We start from the raw sequence: 19,063 nt of genomic DNA, 5'->3' as shown, positions 1-19,063 counted from the left end.
TGTAGGAGGTTTTCCCCCTAGAAAATCTTCTGTAGAGCTACTCTCACTGAATATCCAAAACTGTCTCCTTCTGAGGTCTAGCCACCCCCACTGGAGGGGGGAAGTGTGTGGGGAAGGCTTGGTTAAGGCGGCCAGAAAGTGCAGGTTTATAGACGGTACAGTTGGCCCTGGCTGGTGTGGCTCAGTGGATAGAGCATGGACCTGCGGATTGAAGGGTCCCAGGTTCTATTCAAGGGCAAATGCCCAGGTTGCAGGCTCAACCCCTAGTGGAGGGTGTGCAGGAGGCAGCCAATCAAGGATTCTCCCTCATCACTGATGTTTCTATCACTCTCTCCCTCTCCTTTCCTCTCTGAAATCAATAAAAATATACATATTTTTAAAAAGGTACAGTTGTGTTTCAGACCAGCACTGCCCATGAGACCTTGCTGTGAGAAATAGTCTCTGGATGCCGTCCCATACGGCAGCCATGGTGGCTATGGAGCACTTCAAAAGTGACTGTGGTGTGGCTAAACACGGAACATTTACTTAACATTAATTAACGAGCCACACGTGGCTAATGGCGGCCCTTGCGGAAAGCACAGAACCAAACAAAGGGAGAAAGCACTCCTAAACCATATCCCCTGAGACCCGCAAACCCAACCGAGGGCCCAGAGACGAACCGTAAGCAGCTCTGCGGGTTAGCAGCGCAGTTTCCAGCACTAAATTAAAAAACAAGTGCGTTCCTCCCTCTTCACGTTGTAACGTCCTACCTCTTGGCGGTGAAAAGCCTTGGCTCTCAACTGCTCTGCACATTAATTAACCAAATCGAGAGGGAGCCCAGATCGGCTTCTTCTTGATAGCATCCCTCTGCGTGCCCAGAAACAGCAATCCATCAAGGACGCTGGGAGCCAGGAAAAAGTCCACGCACCGCAATAAAATCGCTTTGAACCAAATTCACTCTGATAAGGGTGTTCAGGGAACTTGGGATTGAAAAGTGAAATCAATGGGACGGAGGAGAAGAGAGCCCAGCACATGTTGTTATTGCAAAAGAAACCTGGATGGTTTCAGAAAACATGAAAGAGAAGGAGGAGGGCTCTCCTGAGTCACGCCACCCCGGAGGGTCCCACAGGACTCCGCCGACTCCTTCCTGGGGCGTCTCTGCACATTCCAGAGTTACCTTCAGGATGGTTGGCCTGACCCGGGGACCAGATCCCCCCTGACTCTTCCATGGTCCTGGAAGTGACCAGAACAGTGAGTCGCAGACGGCCAGAGGGCTCTCAGTTAGCCTGCCTGACCTGGTGGTTCATCAGCATTCTCAACAATGGCACATGCGAGTGGGCTCCAATAGGGCCAGTCCCCCCGGCCACTCAAACAACGGGGCAGGGTCAATACCTTATCTAAAAAGTCAGGCAAGCCTGGCCGGTGTGGCTCAGGGGTTGAGTGTCCACCCATGAATCCAGAGGTCACCAGTTCAATTCCCAGTCAGGGCACATGCATAGGTTGCGGGCTCTATCCCCAGCAGGGGGCGTGCAGGAGGCAGCTGATTGAGGATTCTCTCTCATCATTGATGCCTGCCTCTCTCTCTCTCTCTTCTGCTCTCTCTAAAATCAGTAAAAACATATTTGGGGGAAAAAATCAGGCAAAAATGTCTGTCACTGTCACATGGACAGAGGAAGCATTTGGTCTCGGGTTGTCCAGCTCAGCCTCCTTCAGGTCACCAGGTACTTCTCGCATATTCTAACTCCACTGGCAGGCCCCTGTCGAGGAAAGAAATTGCTCCCATGCCTCGCTGATCTGCGGGCTCCACCCCAGGTGGAGTGTGGGAGGCGGGGAAATGCTAATAGAATTATACTTAATTTCCTGAATAGATTAGTAGGTCAGGAAGGATGAGTCTATTGAATCTCTCATCGAGCCAACTGGCTGGAGGCTGTTTTATTGGCTAAAAAAGAAGCACATTCTGAAAAGCACACCGTCTCCCTTTTGCTGCAGAGTAGTTCTCGGGAAACTCGCCGCCCTGGGCAGCGGGCGTCTGATGGGAACGCGCCACACAAATGACTCACGGTAGCCTGAGGTCTCATCTCATAAATCAAAGAGACCTTGTCAAAGAGCCCCAAGCCCAATCCCCAATTACTGGGGAAATGCTTCAGGAAGCATGAAGCCTGAATACCCCATGTCTGGGGGACTTGAATCGGAGGCCGACAAACCCAACCGAGCCTTGTTATAACCGAGGGAGATCAGAGAGCCAAGCAAACTGAGGCATCACAGCGCAGGCGCTGCGCTCAGAGCAGAAGCCTCTGAAAAACTGGGGAAGGCAGCGAGAACCTCCTCCTGGCCTCCACCGAGTGCCGACGGTGCCAAGTGTGCCTCAGGCCAAATGCCATCGTCACCTGAAAGCGGCAGACAAATGCATCACACGTCCTTTACGTTCACGGTCCGTAGCTTTGCAATAATAAATCTGTGTTCCTGTAAGTCCATGAAAGCCTGGGAGACGGAGGACAGGAGAGGGAGGAAGACAAGGTGAAGCTCGGAGGGGGGGGGGGGCAGCTGACAACAAGACGAGCCTGCAGGTCAGCGATGAGCCGCCTCGATCGGGCTCAGCTGAGAGGAAACCGTGGCCTTGCTGGAGAAGGTTCTCTTTACAAGAAAGGTGGGCTCAGGGGCAGAGGCCCCAATGTGAGCAGTGTTCGAAGGTTCTAAGGAAATCTCAGGCCCTCGCCAGTTTGGCGCAGTGGGCAGAGCGTTGGGTCGGCCTGCGGACTGAAGGGTCCTGGGTTCGATTCGGGTCAAGGGCACGTACCTCGGTTGCAGGCTACTTCCTGGCCCGAGCCCTGCTCGGGGCTCCTGCAAGAGGCCACCCATGGCTGTGTTTCTCTCACATTGATATTCCTCTTTGTCTTTCCCTCTCTCTTCCACTCGGTCAATGGAAAAATATCCTCGGGTGAGGATTAAAAAAAAAAAGAAAAGAAAAGCTCAGTAATACTATCAAGCGAGTACATCCAGCTGAGGTTTGAATGACAGAAGTGCCCATGGGACGAACTCACAACGCAGTTTCTGGGGGGAACATCACCAAGACTCTGCGCCAATGAGGAAAATCCCGCCGTCTCCCCAGGCTGCTCTGCGTGCCCGGGTCTATCTCGGTCTGCTTCCTACCAGCCCGCTCTGGGCACCGGGGGCCCGCGGTGAGCTCACAGCCTCCCCTGCAGCATGTGTCTCCGACTGCAGTCGAACCGGAGTGTCTACATATTGAGGCCCTGATTCCTTCGCTATAAATGACCCCCTTTTCCTCCCCAATGTAACATCAGGGCAATCAGAGTTGCGCATGTAGGGCAGTCACATCACCTCTGCATTACTTGCAGGGCACCACAAAGAAACTCATCATAAAACTCAGGGCAACACAAAGGCAACGTTCCCAGCAGCCCAGGCCCCGCGCAGTCTCCCGCTCACCTCCGGGGCCTCTCCCGGCTCGAGTTCACGTCCACTTTAGGACCAGAGAGGCCACAACAAGCACCAAGGACCATGAGCTCTCTGCTCTTGGGTGTAACCACAAAGCTGCTGACTTGCACTTTTCTAAAGCGAATCTCATGAGCATGTACAGAGACGATTAGAATTTCCACAGATGCATTCACACACACACTACACACACACACACACACCACACACACACATACACACACTCACAAACGTACACACATACACACAACTATATACACACATATATCTTCCTTAAGAGGAAACAGACTTCTGGCTGTTTTACTCCAGGGAACTTTGAAGTATTGGTGTGGTGCCCCCAAGCCTGGCCAGACCCATCACTCACCTCTGGGTGTCAAAGTAGGAGTCTATGTAAGGATGCGGGGCGCCGGCCACGGCGAAGTTGCTGCTCCCGGTGTCAACAAGAATCTGCAGCTTTTATTTTTAAAGGGAAAAGAGAGAGACCATCAGGTTACTTGAATAAGACCATACTCTTTGAATGATTCTTCTAAAAATTAACTACTAATCATTTATTGCTTGGAAACACTTGTATCGATTAGAAAATTTTTAAAAAGCTGTTATAAAACTGACATGTGAACACAGCCCAGGAAGAAACTTGCAGCAGGGAGGGGAAACGGTTTTGCCTCCGATTCACAGCAAGCCTTCCAGAGAACAAATTCCACGAAATAGCGGGGATTTCCTTCCTAAGCCATTGGCACGAACAAGGCAGACCCTTCTCACCCCGGCTGTAGTCCAGGTCTGTCACCTGGCTGGGCTCACCAACTCCCGCCTTTCCCAACTCACTTGGAAATCCTGATCCTGCATAGCACCTGGGAACTCTGGTCACAGGTCTCATTTTTTGTTTTAATGAGGTATAATTTACATATACAGTGGGGCCTTGACTTACGAGTTTAATTCGTTCCGAGACCGAGCTCGTTAAGGAGCTTGTTAACTCAAATTATTCTATCAACTCAATGCAAAAAAATCGGCCGAGAGACAGCTGGTATCTCAAAAAACTCCTTAGTCGGGACACTCGTAAGTCAAGGCCCCACTGTAATACAAATGCACGATCTTAGATTTTCCACTGATGCGTTTAGACATGGTGTCCACTCAAACCAAGATAGACATTTCTACTCTTTCCAAAAGGTCCCTTTACGCCCCTTCCCAGTCAACCCCTCCTGTTCTGCAATTCTGATCACTTCCTATGTCATTTAGAGTTTTTATGGAGGCCTCACACTGGGCATAATTGACGAAATCTTTGGCCATTGGTGACTGATTCAGCTTCTAACCTGCCCCCCCCCTCCCCCCAGGAGGGGTGAGGCTGAAAGTTCCAGTCCTCTATCCCAGGTAGCTCCCCATCCTCAGGGGCTTTCCAAAGGCCAGCTCTGGAAGGTACCTGGGTGTGGCTGGAAGGGGCTTGTGAGGAGTAACAAAAAGGCACCTTTATCACGCTAGTCCAGTGATGGCGAACCTTTTGAGCTCGGCGTGTCAGCATTTTGAAAAACCCTAACTTAACTCTGGTGCCGTGTCACATATAGAAATTTTTTGATATTTGCAACCATAGTAAAACAAAGATTTATATTTTTGATATTTATTTTATATATTTAAATGCCATTTAACAAAGAAAAATCAACCAAAAAAATGAGTTCGCGTGTCACCTCTGACACGCGTGTCATAGGTTCGCCATCACTGCTCTAGTCACTTAGGAACTTGCGAGGGTTTCAGGAGCGCTGCCAGGAACTGAGATGAAGACCAAGTATATGTTTCTTTCTTACACATCACAATAGCACACGTGATCCGTGAGAAACAGCAAGGGCCCGACCTGATCCGCCATCAGAATGAAACTTGCCCAGCACCAGGGCCACTGTCCCAACAGTGGACGCCCGGTCCAAGCAACATGAGTGAATGCAGAGTGTCCCCCAAAATGTATACTCACTTTAATAGCTGACAGCTCAATTCTGAGAATGAAATGTATTTTTAAAAACACTGCCTTTATAATGATTCAATGTGTGTGTACCCATTTTGGGGGACACCCTATATATGTAGCTCCCAGGGCCCTGAGTCTGCATCGCTGTCTCCGGGGTTTAAATGTCTCCTGGAGGCCAGGTGAGCTCTTCAAGTTGCCCGGGTGGAAGCAGCAGAGACGTGGAGGAGGAGGGGGAATAAAACCCCAGAATCCCTTCACGAGGCCAATCCGGGAATTCCAGGCCTTTCAGAGAAGGGAGTGCAGTGAGGATTTCTCCTTCTCAGTCATGAAAAGTCCCAGAAAACAACATACAGATACCGGAACCAACATCCCTCCTCTCCGAGCTGGTGGCCGGTGAGGAAAGCGAGCCATTTCTACAACAGTTCCCTGAGTCTCGCTGGCAACCACACAGCCGGCAGCCCGGCAGGACTCTGGTTCCCAGGCTGGCATTCCACATCCCCGCCCCCGGCGCCTGCGCACGGGCGTGGCCAAAGTGGACACAAGACTATTGTCCTTGGCACAACGGCCCCAGTGACTGATGGGGACTGTCTTGGCAGACACTGCCCTTCTTTCCTGGGTGTGGAATTCCACCCACAGCCTCTGCATCACATCAGAACCACGTCCTGACACACCCCCGTCCTCAGGATCCTGCCACGCCACACACTGTCCCCGCTTCACAGAGGCAGGGCCACAAAAAAACTCCCCCAACACAGGCTGCGTGACTTCACACAGACGACTCCAGGTGCCCGGGCCTTCTGTCCAGCCTTCCCGGCCAGCTCAGCAGAAGCCGGCTTTCAAGAAAATTCAGAGCCACGGCTCGGCAACGTTGGTCACCGCCTCGGCCGTTCCTACAGTGCGATTCAAGGAGACAGATCACCCCGATAATTGAGGCAGCCACCCCATCAGGCGAGGGATGGACATCCAGGGAGCAGTAAACACGCGGGGAGGTGGGGGGTAGGGATAGGGTTGCTTCTAGTAATGTTTCTGAGCAGTAAACCAGCCAACCCCTTCTCCTGCTCCATGATGCTGGGAACGGACATTTCTCAGGTTGATTTCTCCCCAGGGCCAGGGCAAGTAATGTCAACTAAAAAGGAAAAAAAATAAAAAAGAATGCCACTTGCCCTATAATTGTGCTGCGATCCACTGTAAAGGGTCGGAACGCGGAGGCTCAGGGTGCAGGTTTCGTCTGGACACCACACCCCACTCCACAGGCCAGCAACGTCGCCTGCTGCTTCCCTTATCCTGGGAATTCCCAAAACCATTTCCTGCCTCCTCGGGTTCGACGCCACACACACGACAACCTCACCCCAGAACACATCAGTCAGCCCTGTAAGGGACACTGAAAGACACGCAGCCTCAGATTCGTGGAATGTTTTGTGCTTTCGAAGCACAACCCTGCCTGAGAAGCACCTGAGGAAGATACTATTCACGTCCCACAAGGAGGAAGGCAGAAATGCAGTATTTATTGTAAGTGTGTTGAGTGACCGGGGAAAGGGCTTGGAGATGAAACTTGAAAAGGGGAAGCAGCAGAGATGGGAGACCTGTCCTGGCCCCTGCAGTTAGGAACCCGGCCGGGAGGAATGAGGTGCCCCCGGCCTTTCCCTAAAACCTGCCTGTGATCCCAGTGGCAGGACCCAGAAATGCTCAGAACTAAGGGCAGGAGCTGATGGCAAATTGTGGGTCCACTTCTTAAAAAACAAACAGCAACACCCCAAACACGCTGCCTCCAGCTCCTCCCTCTCCCCCTCTTCCTGGCCGAGCATCCGTGGGCCTCTCCTGTCTCAGTTCTCTCTCCACAACCTGCTGGGACGGGGCTTCTGCCTTGCTGTCCAATGCCAGCCAAGGTCACACTGACCTCTGCGCACTCACCCCATCTCCCCTTCCTCCAGCCTTCCAGCACCACCGGCCACTATGGACCAGTCCCTCCTGGAAGCTCTGAAAACCCCACCTCCCCAGACCCCCAACAACCCCCTTCCCAGCCTCTGTGGTAGATGTCTTCCTCATCGAACTGTGCTCTTGTAAACACCTTCCACATCATTTCTAAGAATTCTCTGTCCCCAGACCCTGCTGTGTCGTTTTCACACTGCAGCCCCACTGTCTTCTCCGGATTACGCCCCCCTCCGAGAGAGTGGGGCCCTGAATGGCTCATTTCCTCTCCAGCACCTCGGACAGTGCCCAGGGCTTAGTAGGTGCTCAATAAAGAGCTGAAGGAAGGAAGGAAACTAGGGGATAAGACAGCCTTTCACTGAGTGGAGACTACGCAGCAGAAATACATATTCTGGGGAAAAGGAATGTGCTCGTACATTTACGGCACAAATCTGCACGGCACCCCTACCAATCATACACAGAATACTGAGAGGGCAAAAGGTCTGAAACAATCTGTTCCCAAGACGGGAGGTAAGATCTGTGGAAATTCTATTACCCACCCCCAACAAAGGCTTTCTTCTTGGACAGTATCCTCAGTCCTACCGAAACCTGCACAATAAGAGCCTACGACCATGAATCAAGAGCCACCATCACATCCACGTTACAGGTGGTGGGAACTGGACACGTTTAGAACGTGATCGGTTTTTCCTCCCATGTTGTGAGTGCTGCCTTCACGCCCACTGGCTCTTCACTCAGCGGAGCAGTGACGGGCCACAGGGCCCGCCTGGGTCAAGGCCACTCCACCACTCAGAGCAGGCGTCCAGGCAGGTTCTTCTCCTGCCTGTGTCCGCTCCCTCGTTGGGGAGGGGGGTGGTCAACCCTCTCACGGGTGCTCGTGAGGAGTAAACACAGTCACGTGAGCTAACTGCAGGCTCTCAGCCAGTGAGCGATAAATGCTAGTGTTGATGATAAGCCCAGCTTCAGCAGGACGGGGGAAGACTGAGATCGGCCACAGGCGGCCATCGAGGCAAACTCCACGACATCCCAAGGAACTCTGGCCAAGGACTGGCTCCAGAGTGACTGGAATCCAACAACCCTCAGGAAGAGTCCTTTAGGAACATCGTTGGGGACAGTCAGGATGTTATCACCACGCCTTGCTCCGCCTGGACAAAGCTCACTCGTCTTTAAAATGAAGTGTTTTGTAGGGCTTTATTTTCCTCACTAGAGGCCCGGTGCACGAAATTTGTGCACAGGTAGGGCCCTTAGGCCTGGCCAGCGATCAGGGCCAATCAGGTTCCCTGCTTCCCCACCTCCTCCTTCCCTCACCACCAATGCAGCCACTGGTGTGCCGCCACCACACAGTTCCCCCCGCCTCCCCACCTCCCCCTTCCCTTGCTCCCTCAGTGCCCCGCCACCGCTGCTCGTCACCTGCCATGTTCCACACCACCCCCTGGTGGTCCATGCACATCATAGCAAGCAATCGAACTCCCGGTCTCCTGGTCGAACTCCCGAAGGGACACTTTGCATATTAGCCTTTTATATATAGATTTTGTTTTGATGCGTTTTGTCACCTTTTGTGACAACATTTATTGCCTTTGACTTCCTCCAATTTGCCTGTGTTTTCTCTCAGTGAGCTCCTGCATTGCTTGAGGACAAAGTCCTTTCTCTTTGTCTCTTTCCGATGATCCCCAGAGCGAAGGCAAGAGGGACCCACTAATCCCCGTCCCTCAGATGAGGAGGAAGAGGTGGGAGCTCCCGTGGGGGTGGGGGAGAGGCAGACAAAGAGGCCACACCTGCCAAGAAGCTGGAAGAAGCGGAGAGAGCTCACCAGGCCGAATTCCCACTCCATGTGTGCCAACATTTTACTTAGATTTTCTAGAACTGGCTAGGATGGACTATCTTAACTAAGGTCCCCACTGCTCTATACATAAAGCTCTTAATTTTCGAAGGATAGCCACCAAGAAGACAGGGGAGGTGCTGAAGGTGCCCACAGCGTGCCTGGCAGCTTGCTCTGGCTGCAGGAGCAAGCCCCTCCGGCATCCAGCACCAGCCGAAGTGAGGGTCACGGAATGAACATTCTGGGGAACAGCTCTCACCCCCAAACACACAGCAGCTGATGGACCGGGACCTCCATTTCCTCGCTCCTCTGGTGGACAGCTTTGAGTGTGCCCATGCAGCTCCCTAGAAGTCCCCCAGCAGGATGGGCCCAGGTGCCCACGGCTCCTCCTTTCTGCCTCAGCTCTTTCCTCCATGCCTGTCTCAAGGGCAGAGAGAGGAGAGGAAAGGACAAGCCATGCACACATCGCCTTATGCACCCCAAAGACCGAATATCCTGTAACTCAGACCCTGAACAAAGCAAAACCAGAGTGGTCGGGAGGCTAAGATCCTCCTGGGGCGAGGAACCAGCCACCACACCGCACGCCTGCCATCGGCTGCCACCTGCACGCGGGCTGCATGCCTCCCACGGCCCCTTCTCCCCTCCTGGGGATGCTGGGGCAATCACCACGCCGAAAGCCACGCGCTAATTGCTGCAATAGGTAAAGTGCTGCATTCAGGGGAAGAACTGGTTATGGATCCAGTTAGCGATAAGCAGCCCGAGACTTCTCAGATATCACTGTCTCTTTTTCAGCAGGTTAATAGGAAAATTAGCAGATAATTTAAATAATGGCTCAGTTAACACAACGGCTCCTAATTACATGAGCAGCCCATCTGCCAGCGCCTGCTGCCAGAGCCCCTGCGCAGCGGCCTTTCCGGCCCAGCCACGCGGGCTGTTTGCCCACAGTTTTTCCACGGGATTGCCGGCGCCGGTCTGGTTAATCAGGTCCTTTCAGCGCTTCGGCTCTAGAGATGCATCTCATTCACTTCAACACATCTTGTTAAAGAAGCAAAAATAACTGCCACGCGCCATTTCTCCACAATCTGAATTGAAATTAAGGTTGTTTCTCTAAAGAAGGGGGGAAACCGTTTCCAAAAGGGCACCGCTTAACACAGCCAGATGTTGAAGAACTTCGAGAGGAAGAGCTGGATGGTGCGGTTTATCCGGGCTCGGCACGTGCGCGCGCACACACATGCCTGTGCTTCTGCTATTGCGCGATGGGCCCGATGGCACGTCAAGAGTCATGCCTTGGCTCCTTGGAAGACCACAGCTGCCAAGGGCACGGTGGGGAGAGGAGGCCAGGCCCAGCTGCCTGCTTCGGGCGCGGTCCCAGCTTTCCAAGGAACGCTGAGCGCGTGGCAGGTGACGGGCTGCGGAGGGTGAGGCTGAGAGCAGGCTGTGGGGTGTGGGAGGGTTGGTGCTGGGACCCGTTGGAAGAGCCTAAAAGTCACGCCCAGATCAGAATCCTTCTGGACACGGGAGCTGCCACCGCCTCTGTTGCCGAAACCTGTTCCCGGGGTGGTGGGGCGGTGACTGGAGGGAGGGGTGCTCCCCAAGTTCTGGAACTTTCCAAAGCACCCCTCGCTGGTAGGAAGCGTAGAAAGGGTAAGGTGGCGAGATGTGATCACGGACCCATAGCTGGCGAAGACGGTCCATTCCTACCCAGGGTGCTGCTCTAAGTCCATCTCCCACCTGTGGCCCCAGGATGCACCCTGCAGTGTCTCCGAAGCGGAACAGCTTGAAAAAGACCAGCGTAGGGTCTGCCACACCTGGGTCTGAGCCTGGGCTTCGCCTCTGTTGGCTGTGGAACCTCAGGGACATGGCACACCCTCTCTGAGCCTCAGTGCCCTCACCTGTAAAGTGGGGTCAGGAAGGGTGCTGCTCTGAGGAGCACATGGCATAAGAGTGATGCACCCAGGACAAGGCCTGGCCACTGGGGAGCTTTCATTCCTCAGAGAGGGCAGGGTGCCTCTGTCTTTCCTCCTTACTTCTCCCATCACTGTGCCGACCCGACCTGTACCACACCACCCACCAGACCTCACTGGGGTCCAGGCACAGATGGGAAGTGGGCGCACCAGCCGCACACCTGGCGGGTGTGCCCAGCGGTCCTTCCTGGGGCACAGCGGCTGGTCCCACAGCAGGTGAGGCCGAGATGGAGGTGACCGTGTGCCGAAACAGCGGAAATGACCCGTGGTGGGCAGTGCCCGCCCTCAACCGGAACAGGCAGAGCTCCACTCAAGAAGCTCTAGTCCCAGAGTCACCCATTCTGTCCACCTTGCCTGCCTTTTCTCCCCACCCTGGTCAGCGGCCACCCTCTCGCCTGGCTGCCTAAGCTCCTCCATTCCCTTTCCCCTGCCTCCGCCTCCATGAATCTGCATGTCCTGTCCCTCTACCTCTGGAATCTCCCTGCGGCTGCCCAGGTTCCCTCTCCCTGGCTGCGCCATGAGTCACCCCGTGGCTCCGTGTTGTGGGCCCTGAGCACAGAGTTGGGCACACAGTGAGTGCTCAGGGAAAGCTGATGAATGAATGAATGGACGGAGCCCGGACGCCACTGAGGCATCCTGTCCAGTTAGTTTGCACTCTCTGGCCCGTGTTTCTCAGGGTCCTATGCCCTCCCGGGATTCTGGTGAGTCCGCGTCTTCCCATCCCAGAGCACCCTGGGCTCTGAGGATGTGGTTTAACAGTAGCGTAGTGACATCATGGCAGCATTCCGGAGAAGGAAGAGAAAACCACCCCTAAACCCACCACCTCCATGAAGCTGTCCGGTGTCCAGCTCCGGGTCTCATCCTGACATGTAAGAGCTGACCCCTGGCTTCCTCACTTAATATTCTAGGACTCCAGCTGTCCATTCAGGCTGTTGAGACTCAGAAAAGACATCCACACACAAGTCCCAGGGGTGTGAACACGCATCCAGGGCGGCCCCCGGGCCAGAGACTGGCAGAGCCAGGGCCAGAACGATGCACCACTCAGAGCTCATGGAGCAGCCAGGGCCAAACCTGAAGGAGGCGTCCGGTCTGCCGTGGGATCCTCAGGGATCCCAACATCTGGTGCCTGGTTCTCTGCCTCTTGGACGGAGAAGCCAAGCAGGGGTTAAGGGGGAGCTGCTGTGAGCAGCCTCATGTGGGCCAAGCCTCTGGAAGTCAGAGCGGGAAGCGCTTGTTTGTTGGCAAGAAGATGCTCTGGGACAGGGGCCTGGCTGCTCCCGTCTGCTCGTCTGCGGTAGGTCCCTCCCTCCCTGTAGGCGAACTCGGGACAGGGCTGGGAGGCAGAGATGAGCATGGGGCACCCTCTCCATGGAGCATGTCGGGCCCCCTGAGCACCTCTGCCTGGGCCGCGGGCGTCTCCCTCAGCCTCCGAGGTTATACAATGTACCTGCTGGCAGGATGCCACCCCGTTGATGGAGGAATGAAGGCGGATATTTAAATAGTCACGAGTGAGAGTCACAAGGCTGGGCCTCACTGACGCCAGTGAACATAAGGATCCTTTTTCCCACGTTCACGGTAACCCGCGCCTCCGAAAGCGCCAGCCAAAGGGACAAACGCGGGTTCGTCCCCATGTTCTGGTGGTTACAGGGGGAAGGGGACAAGCAGGGAAACCTCTATTAACAGAGGGCAAGCTAGTCTTTTCTTCCCCAAAGAGACAACTAAAAACACCCCCCAAACCCTTCCCACCTTTTCAGGGATTTTTAGAAAATGTCACTTTAGCTAAAAATCAGCTCTTTCTGCTCATTTCCCACAGGAGCTGAAACGGATTCCCATCCAAGGTGCAGTGTCTTAACCGCAGGCTATTTCTGCAGGTCCTTTAGCTTGAGTTGGTGATGGCAACAGAAAAGGATTTTCGGTCTGAACTTTCATTTAAAAACACGGGATTAACTTCATCTTATTTCCCAACATTCAGATATTGTTAGCTTTTAGTAAATGTTGAAAAAAGGAAGATAACGGGCACACACTGCAGCAGCAGCAGGCACGATTTTCAAGTTGCTATTCCAGTCAACCTCAGTTTTGGAATGTCTCCCAGCTCCAACAATTTGCTTCTCAGCCCGGTAACCTGTCACGCGTCATGCCCATACCTGTGTGACCAGCCAGTGTCTCTCAGGTGACAAACAAAGGAGAGAATGCACAGGTGTGGGTGGGTCAGCTACGGCTAAACCTCACGTGGTTAACATCTCAGGGAATTGTGCTGTGAGTATTTTCATGTTTTTTGTTTGTTTGTTTGTTTGCTCTCAGAGGTCTGGAACGGATTAATTCAATTTATGTGATTTCTAATGGGAAAAACGATGTGGTTGGTTTCAAACAAATTGCTTCTCGAACGAATTAAGTTGGAGAACCCTAAGAGACAACTAAAACAGTGGTCCACTCCCCACTATTTGCTCACTCCTCACTATTACTCCAGGTATTAAGATTTCTTCTCATTGTGGTAAAGGACACGAAACATACCATTTACCATCGGAACCAGTTCCGAGTGTACAGTTAAGTGGCGCTACGTCTAGTATTCACATGTTTGTGCAACCACTGCCACCATCCATCAACGGAACGCTTTCCTCTTGTAAAACTGAACCTGTCCCATTACACAAGTCCCGTTCCCCCTCCCCAGTGCCCGGCACCCACCAGTCTGCTTTCTGACTCTATGAACTTGACTTCTCTATGTCCCTAATGAGTGACTGGCTTACTTGGCTGAGCTTACTGTCCTCAAGGTTGGTCCATGCAGGGGCAGGTGTCAGAATGCCCTCCCCTTTGAAGGTTGAATCATAATCATTATATGCAGAGGCCACATTTAAAAACCCATCCATCCATCCATGGACACTTGCTCGCTCCTTTTGGATGTGGTGAATAAAGCTGCTTGAACACAGGTGGACAAATGTCTCTTCGAAATCCTGTTTCAAGTCTTCTGGGAGGATCCCCCCCACCCCCCACCCATAAATATTTAGTGAGCAGCTACCACATCCTTGGGCCACGGGGATGAAGAAGATAAGGTGTCCCTTACAGAATCCACCACCTAATGATCAGATAAAAGACCAGCTCCTCCCACATAAGGTTTTCAGTCTGTTGAACTGACTGAAGAACTGGTGAGGCTTAACCTGCAGGTAACTAGAGGTAGTTCATTTGAGGTTTATCCATGATTTAAAAGTTTAATTTCCCAGCGCTTTCCCCCACCACTCAACACACTTAAAAAAACAACAAACTACCGTGTTTATGATATTTGCCAAGGTACTATCACCAATTTTAACACTGTAAAATGAGAACCAGAAAAGCAAGTTTCCCAAAAAGGAGATGGACTGCCAATCACACACTGTCACTCTGAGCTGTGCATACAGACGGCTACATAATGGCTGTGCTGTATTTAAAACTCACCCACCACGGGGACCTGCTAGGTTAGCCTCTCAGAGTTCTTTCTATGAAAATACACATATGATACTGACCAACATGAAGGGCTTTGAAAGCAGAAACTACTACTTCAGTCCCAAGTGTCAAAGGCACAAACACCTCCCCGCTCCACTGATGCCTGTACCTGAGCATGTGGACGGAAGTGAGGGTAACCCAGGGTTCCTCGTGTGCAGCTCGGTGTGGGGGGCGGTGGCCCGCCTCCCCACGGGCACCTTCTGAAAATCTACAGCGTTACTCCATCTCCTGCTCTGAGCCTGCTGGTCTGGCCAGCCCACACGCTTGGACTTGGAACCCGGAAAGGCCACTGTCTTCTGTGTTGCCGCCCTGTGCGAGTTCCAGGGCAGCCACTTAAGAAACAGGCTATTTCTATGTGGTTTGCAAAAGGCTTTGGCACTTCTTTCTTGTTAAGCCCACGAGAAAAAAGCAAGTCTTTTAAAAGGCATAGAGCAATTACAGACACCATTCTCTGCTGAGACTTTTTAAAGCCCTTCCAAGTACGTTCCTTTCAGAAAAGACCTTAAATCCCCACGTTCTTATGGTGTCCAGCTATTGGAAAGAATGCTAACCCAGAGGAGAAATCACAGGTGCACCTTTCTTTTGCGTCCATGCCAGTGAAATACAGTGTTTTCCTAACTAGGGTATAGAACAGTCACAGGGAAATCTTTCAGAACATTCTAGTGATGAGAGACACTAAGACTAGGCAGAAAAAAAAAAAAGCGCGACATCTTAACCTTGGCAAAGTCTTCCTACCCCTTCCCATCATGCACCTTATTATTACTGTTCATACATGTCACCTAGACATTAACCAGGCATGACATGTATAGCAAACATGGGCTGCAGCCACATCTGCCCATTGAGCACAAAGACCTGTGAAAATAATTCTTAGTAAAAATTGTATGATATGATTTCACGAGTCCCTAAAACATTGAAAGCAATATAAAAACCAACATGGAGCAAAGATGGGCTTTGCAGAAAGATTCTGTAGCCCTCCCATACACCCGCCCCATCCAGTCAGAGCCTCTAACTGGTAGACCCAACTGAAGTCTTAAAACAATCAAGTTTTAGTCACTGACAGTAATTCTTTTTTTAAAAAAATATATTTTTTATTGATTTCAGAGAGGAAGGGAGAGAGAGATAGAAACATCAATGATGAGAGAGAATCATTGATCAGCTGCCTCCTGCACGCCCCCTACTGGGGACCATATTAGACTTGTTCGTTTTACTGTAACTTTTTAAATCAAAGTCTCCTCCTATATTAATTAATCAAGATCCATATATATTACCCTGTTTTAAGAACATAATGCAATGCAGAAAATAAAAAATATATATACATATATATATATTTTTTATTGATTTCAGAGAGGAAGGGAGAGAGAGATAGAAACATCAATGATGAGAGAGAATCATTGATCAGCTGCCTCCTGCACACCCCCTACTGGGGACCAACCCCACAACCCGGGCATGTGCCCTGACCAGGAATCGAACCATGACCTCCTGCGTCATAGGTTGACACTCAACCACTGAGCCACACTGGCGAGGCCACTGACAATGATTCTAAACGATGCTGGGCTTGCTAGTTTGGGAAGTATTGATGACTCCTGGAAACTGCCCACATTAACTCAAATGATCTCCCCCAGGGCCAACACAAATTTCCCTCAGAAGTGAGTGTGAGTGCAGACTTTGGAAAAAAAACTCAGCCCTCAATTTCCTGAAGTCTGATTCATAGGAAGGGTCTCTCAGCCGCACTACGGGGCGTGACCACGCCCCCACCGTGCACACGGCCACACGTCTGGCTCCGGACAAAGTGGAGACGTGCGCACGCTGCTCGGTCTGAGAGTCCTCTCCTGGAGGGGCCAGCGGGGATGGAGATCAATGAAGTGCCCAGATGGCAAGGAGAAGGGAAGAGTCAGCCAAAAGCCTCACGCGCTTAAGGGCCGGGATTCACACTAAACATCTCCATCCTCTCTGCTTCAAGAGCTCAGAAGGGCAGGCAGCTAGATGGTCTGGACCCCCGGAGAAGCAGCCGTAAAAGAAGCCATCGTGTTCTGGGTCACCCGAATGTCACGGTTTCGCCCCAGGTGGATGTGCCTTGACTTGTGGAAAACAAGCTTAACTCCAGTAAACGCGCTCCTCCTCCGTCTGCCTTCAGTGTGGTAAGAGCAGGTGCACAGCGGGTGCTTGGTGGCTTCTGTTATAGTAACACGCATTTATTGAAGAACAAAAGACTTAATAAGACAAATAGTTTTTATGATCCAGAAAATAAGCCCGGGGGATATCATAGCACAGGCTCAACTCTGTCCCAGGGGGCCCGCCCCCTCCTTCCTGCCAACATAAAACGGTCCGGCAGGGATCATGGACTGGAGGGGTGGGGGACCTAGGCCGCCCGCTCCCTGGAACCAAGTGGGGGCGGAGGCAGAGTTGGAAGGGCATGTGCTGTAGGACCTGTCCGATCAGGGGCTGGGACGCCAGCAGGGTATATCAGCTTGCTCAGGGCGACATGACTAAATACCACAGACCTGGGCGGCGTCAAGAACAGAAATTCCTTTTGCACAGTCTGAGGGCTGAAGTAGAGATGCCCACAGGTCCTTTTCTCCTGGGGCCCCCTGCTGCCTCTCCACGTGGCCATCCCTCTGTGCATGTGCACACCTGCCGCCCCCCCCACCCCATCTCTCTCTCTCTCTCTCTCTCTCTCTCTCTCTCTCTTCCCCTCTGTCATCTGTTCTTAAGGGGCACCAGTTACATAGGATGAGGGCCCACCCTGACAGCCTCGTTTTAAGGTAATTACACTCTAGAGGCCCTCTCTCCAAATGCAGTCACATTAAGGTGCCGGCGGTTAGGAGCTCAATTTATGATTGGAGGGGGGAGGGGGAGACACAATTCAGCCCACAGAGGGGGTGGGCCAGCACACCCAGGGATGAGGCCCTGAGCCCCTGCAGGTCACACAGCTTCAATCCAACCCCACGGGTCTGCCGACACTTAGGAGATGGGGTGAAGGCTGACTGGACCGTGACTTGGATCTCTGTTTCCCTGACCTCCTGCAGCTCAGTATGTTCAGCTATTTGCTGAGCACCTGTGCTTACCCAAGAACGGGCTTGGGTACCAGGACACTGGCTCTGCTCAGCAATGAGCTGTTTCTCTTGAACCAAACCAGGCCCACCCGTCCTTATAAAAGCTCCTAGATTCTCGCAGACTAGTGATTCTGAAATTTTTAGGGTAAACTATACCATCAAGAAAAATATTTCTCAGTACTCAACCCTATGTGTGTGCACATCTGTAACATATGTGCTAGCAGGTGGCTTAGTGCGGTGGTTCAGAGCACACAGTGGAGGAACACCCACCCGTTTTCAAATCCTGCTCTGCCCTCAGGAGTTGTGTTGCCTCACAATGTAACCATCTGTGCCTCGGTTTCCTCATCTGTAAAATGGGGACAGTGAACGGTAAACCCTCATCTACCCTAGCTCTAGTGAACTAACCAGAAGGTACTACTTCCCTCTGTTTTTTCTTAAAGAACTGAAATTGTTTGGAAGATTTTTACACAGGTCATAATTTAGTGTCTGGACCGAAGGTTCAAAGTGTTTTTGCAGGCAGCAAACTTCTATCATCTCTGGTAGTAGACAATCCAATAATGATGGAAACATTTAAACATCCTATATAATAAAAGCCTAATATGCAAACTCTCCTCGAGGGGGAGTTTGATGGCTCGCTATGACGTGTGCTGAACACCAGGGGGCGGCGTGGAACATGGCGGGCATCAGCGACGTGGTGCTGGCAGCGGGGGTCGGTGCAGGTGCTGCCAGCCCCAATGGGCCCTGACGAGAGCAGGACTGTGGCAGGATGGCGGAGTAGGTGAGCGGGTGGCGCCAGGCCAAGGCGGGGTGCCAGGCAGGGCTGCAGGGCTACGAGGCTGGGAGCATAAGCTGGGGCTGCGAGTCTAGGGCACAAGCTGGGGCCCGATTCCGGCAGGCCACCCCAGGAACCCCACCTGTGCAGGAATTCATGCACTGTGCCTCTAGTATCTTTATAAGACTCTCTCCACAGCTGGATTTTCCTTTGAAAAGCAGTTTCTAATTGGTGTTAAAAGATCACCACAAAGAAACCCATTTTAATTGTGTTTATATTTTTTTCAGTGTCTACTCAGTCGCATACCTCTGCCAGCCCATTGTGGTCCCCGTAAAGTCAGCCCTTCTGGGCTGAGGCTTTCTAGGCAATAAACATGCACCTTGTCCTTAAAAAGCACATCACACCAACTAAGTGCTGAGTCTGCAGATGGTCCAACAGGCTGGGGGCAAAGGAACGTGCGAGGGACAGAGGCCGTGCTTGCTGAGCCGAATAGTCACCCCCACTCTGGAGACCTTTGTCCTGGACAGTCTCCCAAGCGAGACGCCTGGCAAGCATGTCCGCTCTCCTAGGTGAACAGACACATTAACCCACTCTCTTCTCCACCTGCTCTCCTCCCCTGAGACTCTCTAAGATGGTCCTCACTCATTCCAGCTCCAACACGCTCCATGGTCTATGTCAGTGATG

At 52.3% G+C, this 19,063-nt stretch overlaps 1 protein-coding gene across 1 annotated transcript in view; it reads right to left on the bottom strand.

Annotated features, from left to right (window-relative positions):
* The window catches only part of BACE2 (beta-site APP-cleaving enzyme 2), an 80,440-nt gene extending 69,464 nt beyond the window's left edge, over positions 1–10,976 (bottom strand). The window contains exons 1-2 of the mRNA XM_023745698.1: positions 10,848–10,976; positions 3,794–3,882 (exon numbers count right to left, since the gene is read on the bottom strand). Of these exons, the coding sequence (XP_023601466.1) occupies positions 3,794–3,882; positions 10,848–10,976 (218 nt within the window). The remainder of the gene's footprint in view (positions 1–3,793; positions 3,883–10,847) is intronic.
* Between the last annotated feature and the right edge of the window lie 8,087 nt (positions 10,977–19,063).

This window comes from Myotis lucifugus, unplaced genomic scaffold, assembly GCF_000147115.1.
Source record: "Myotis lucifugus unplaced genomic scaffold, Myoluc2.0 scaffold_571, whole genome shotgun sequence".
NCBI classification, from domain to species: Eukaryota; Metazoa; Chordata; class Mammalia; order Chiroptera; family Vespertilionidae; genus Myotis; species Myotis lucifugus.
This window is presented reverse-complemented; position numbering and strand designations above follow the sequence as displayed.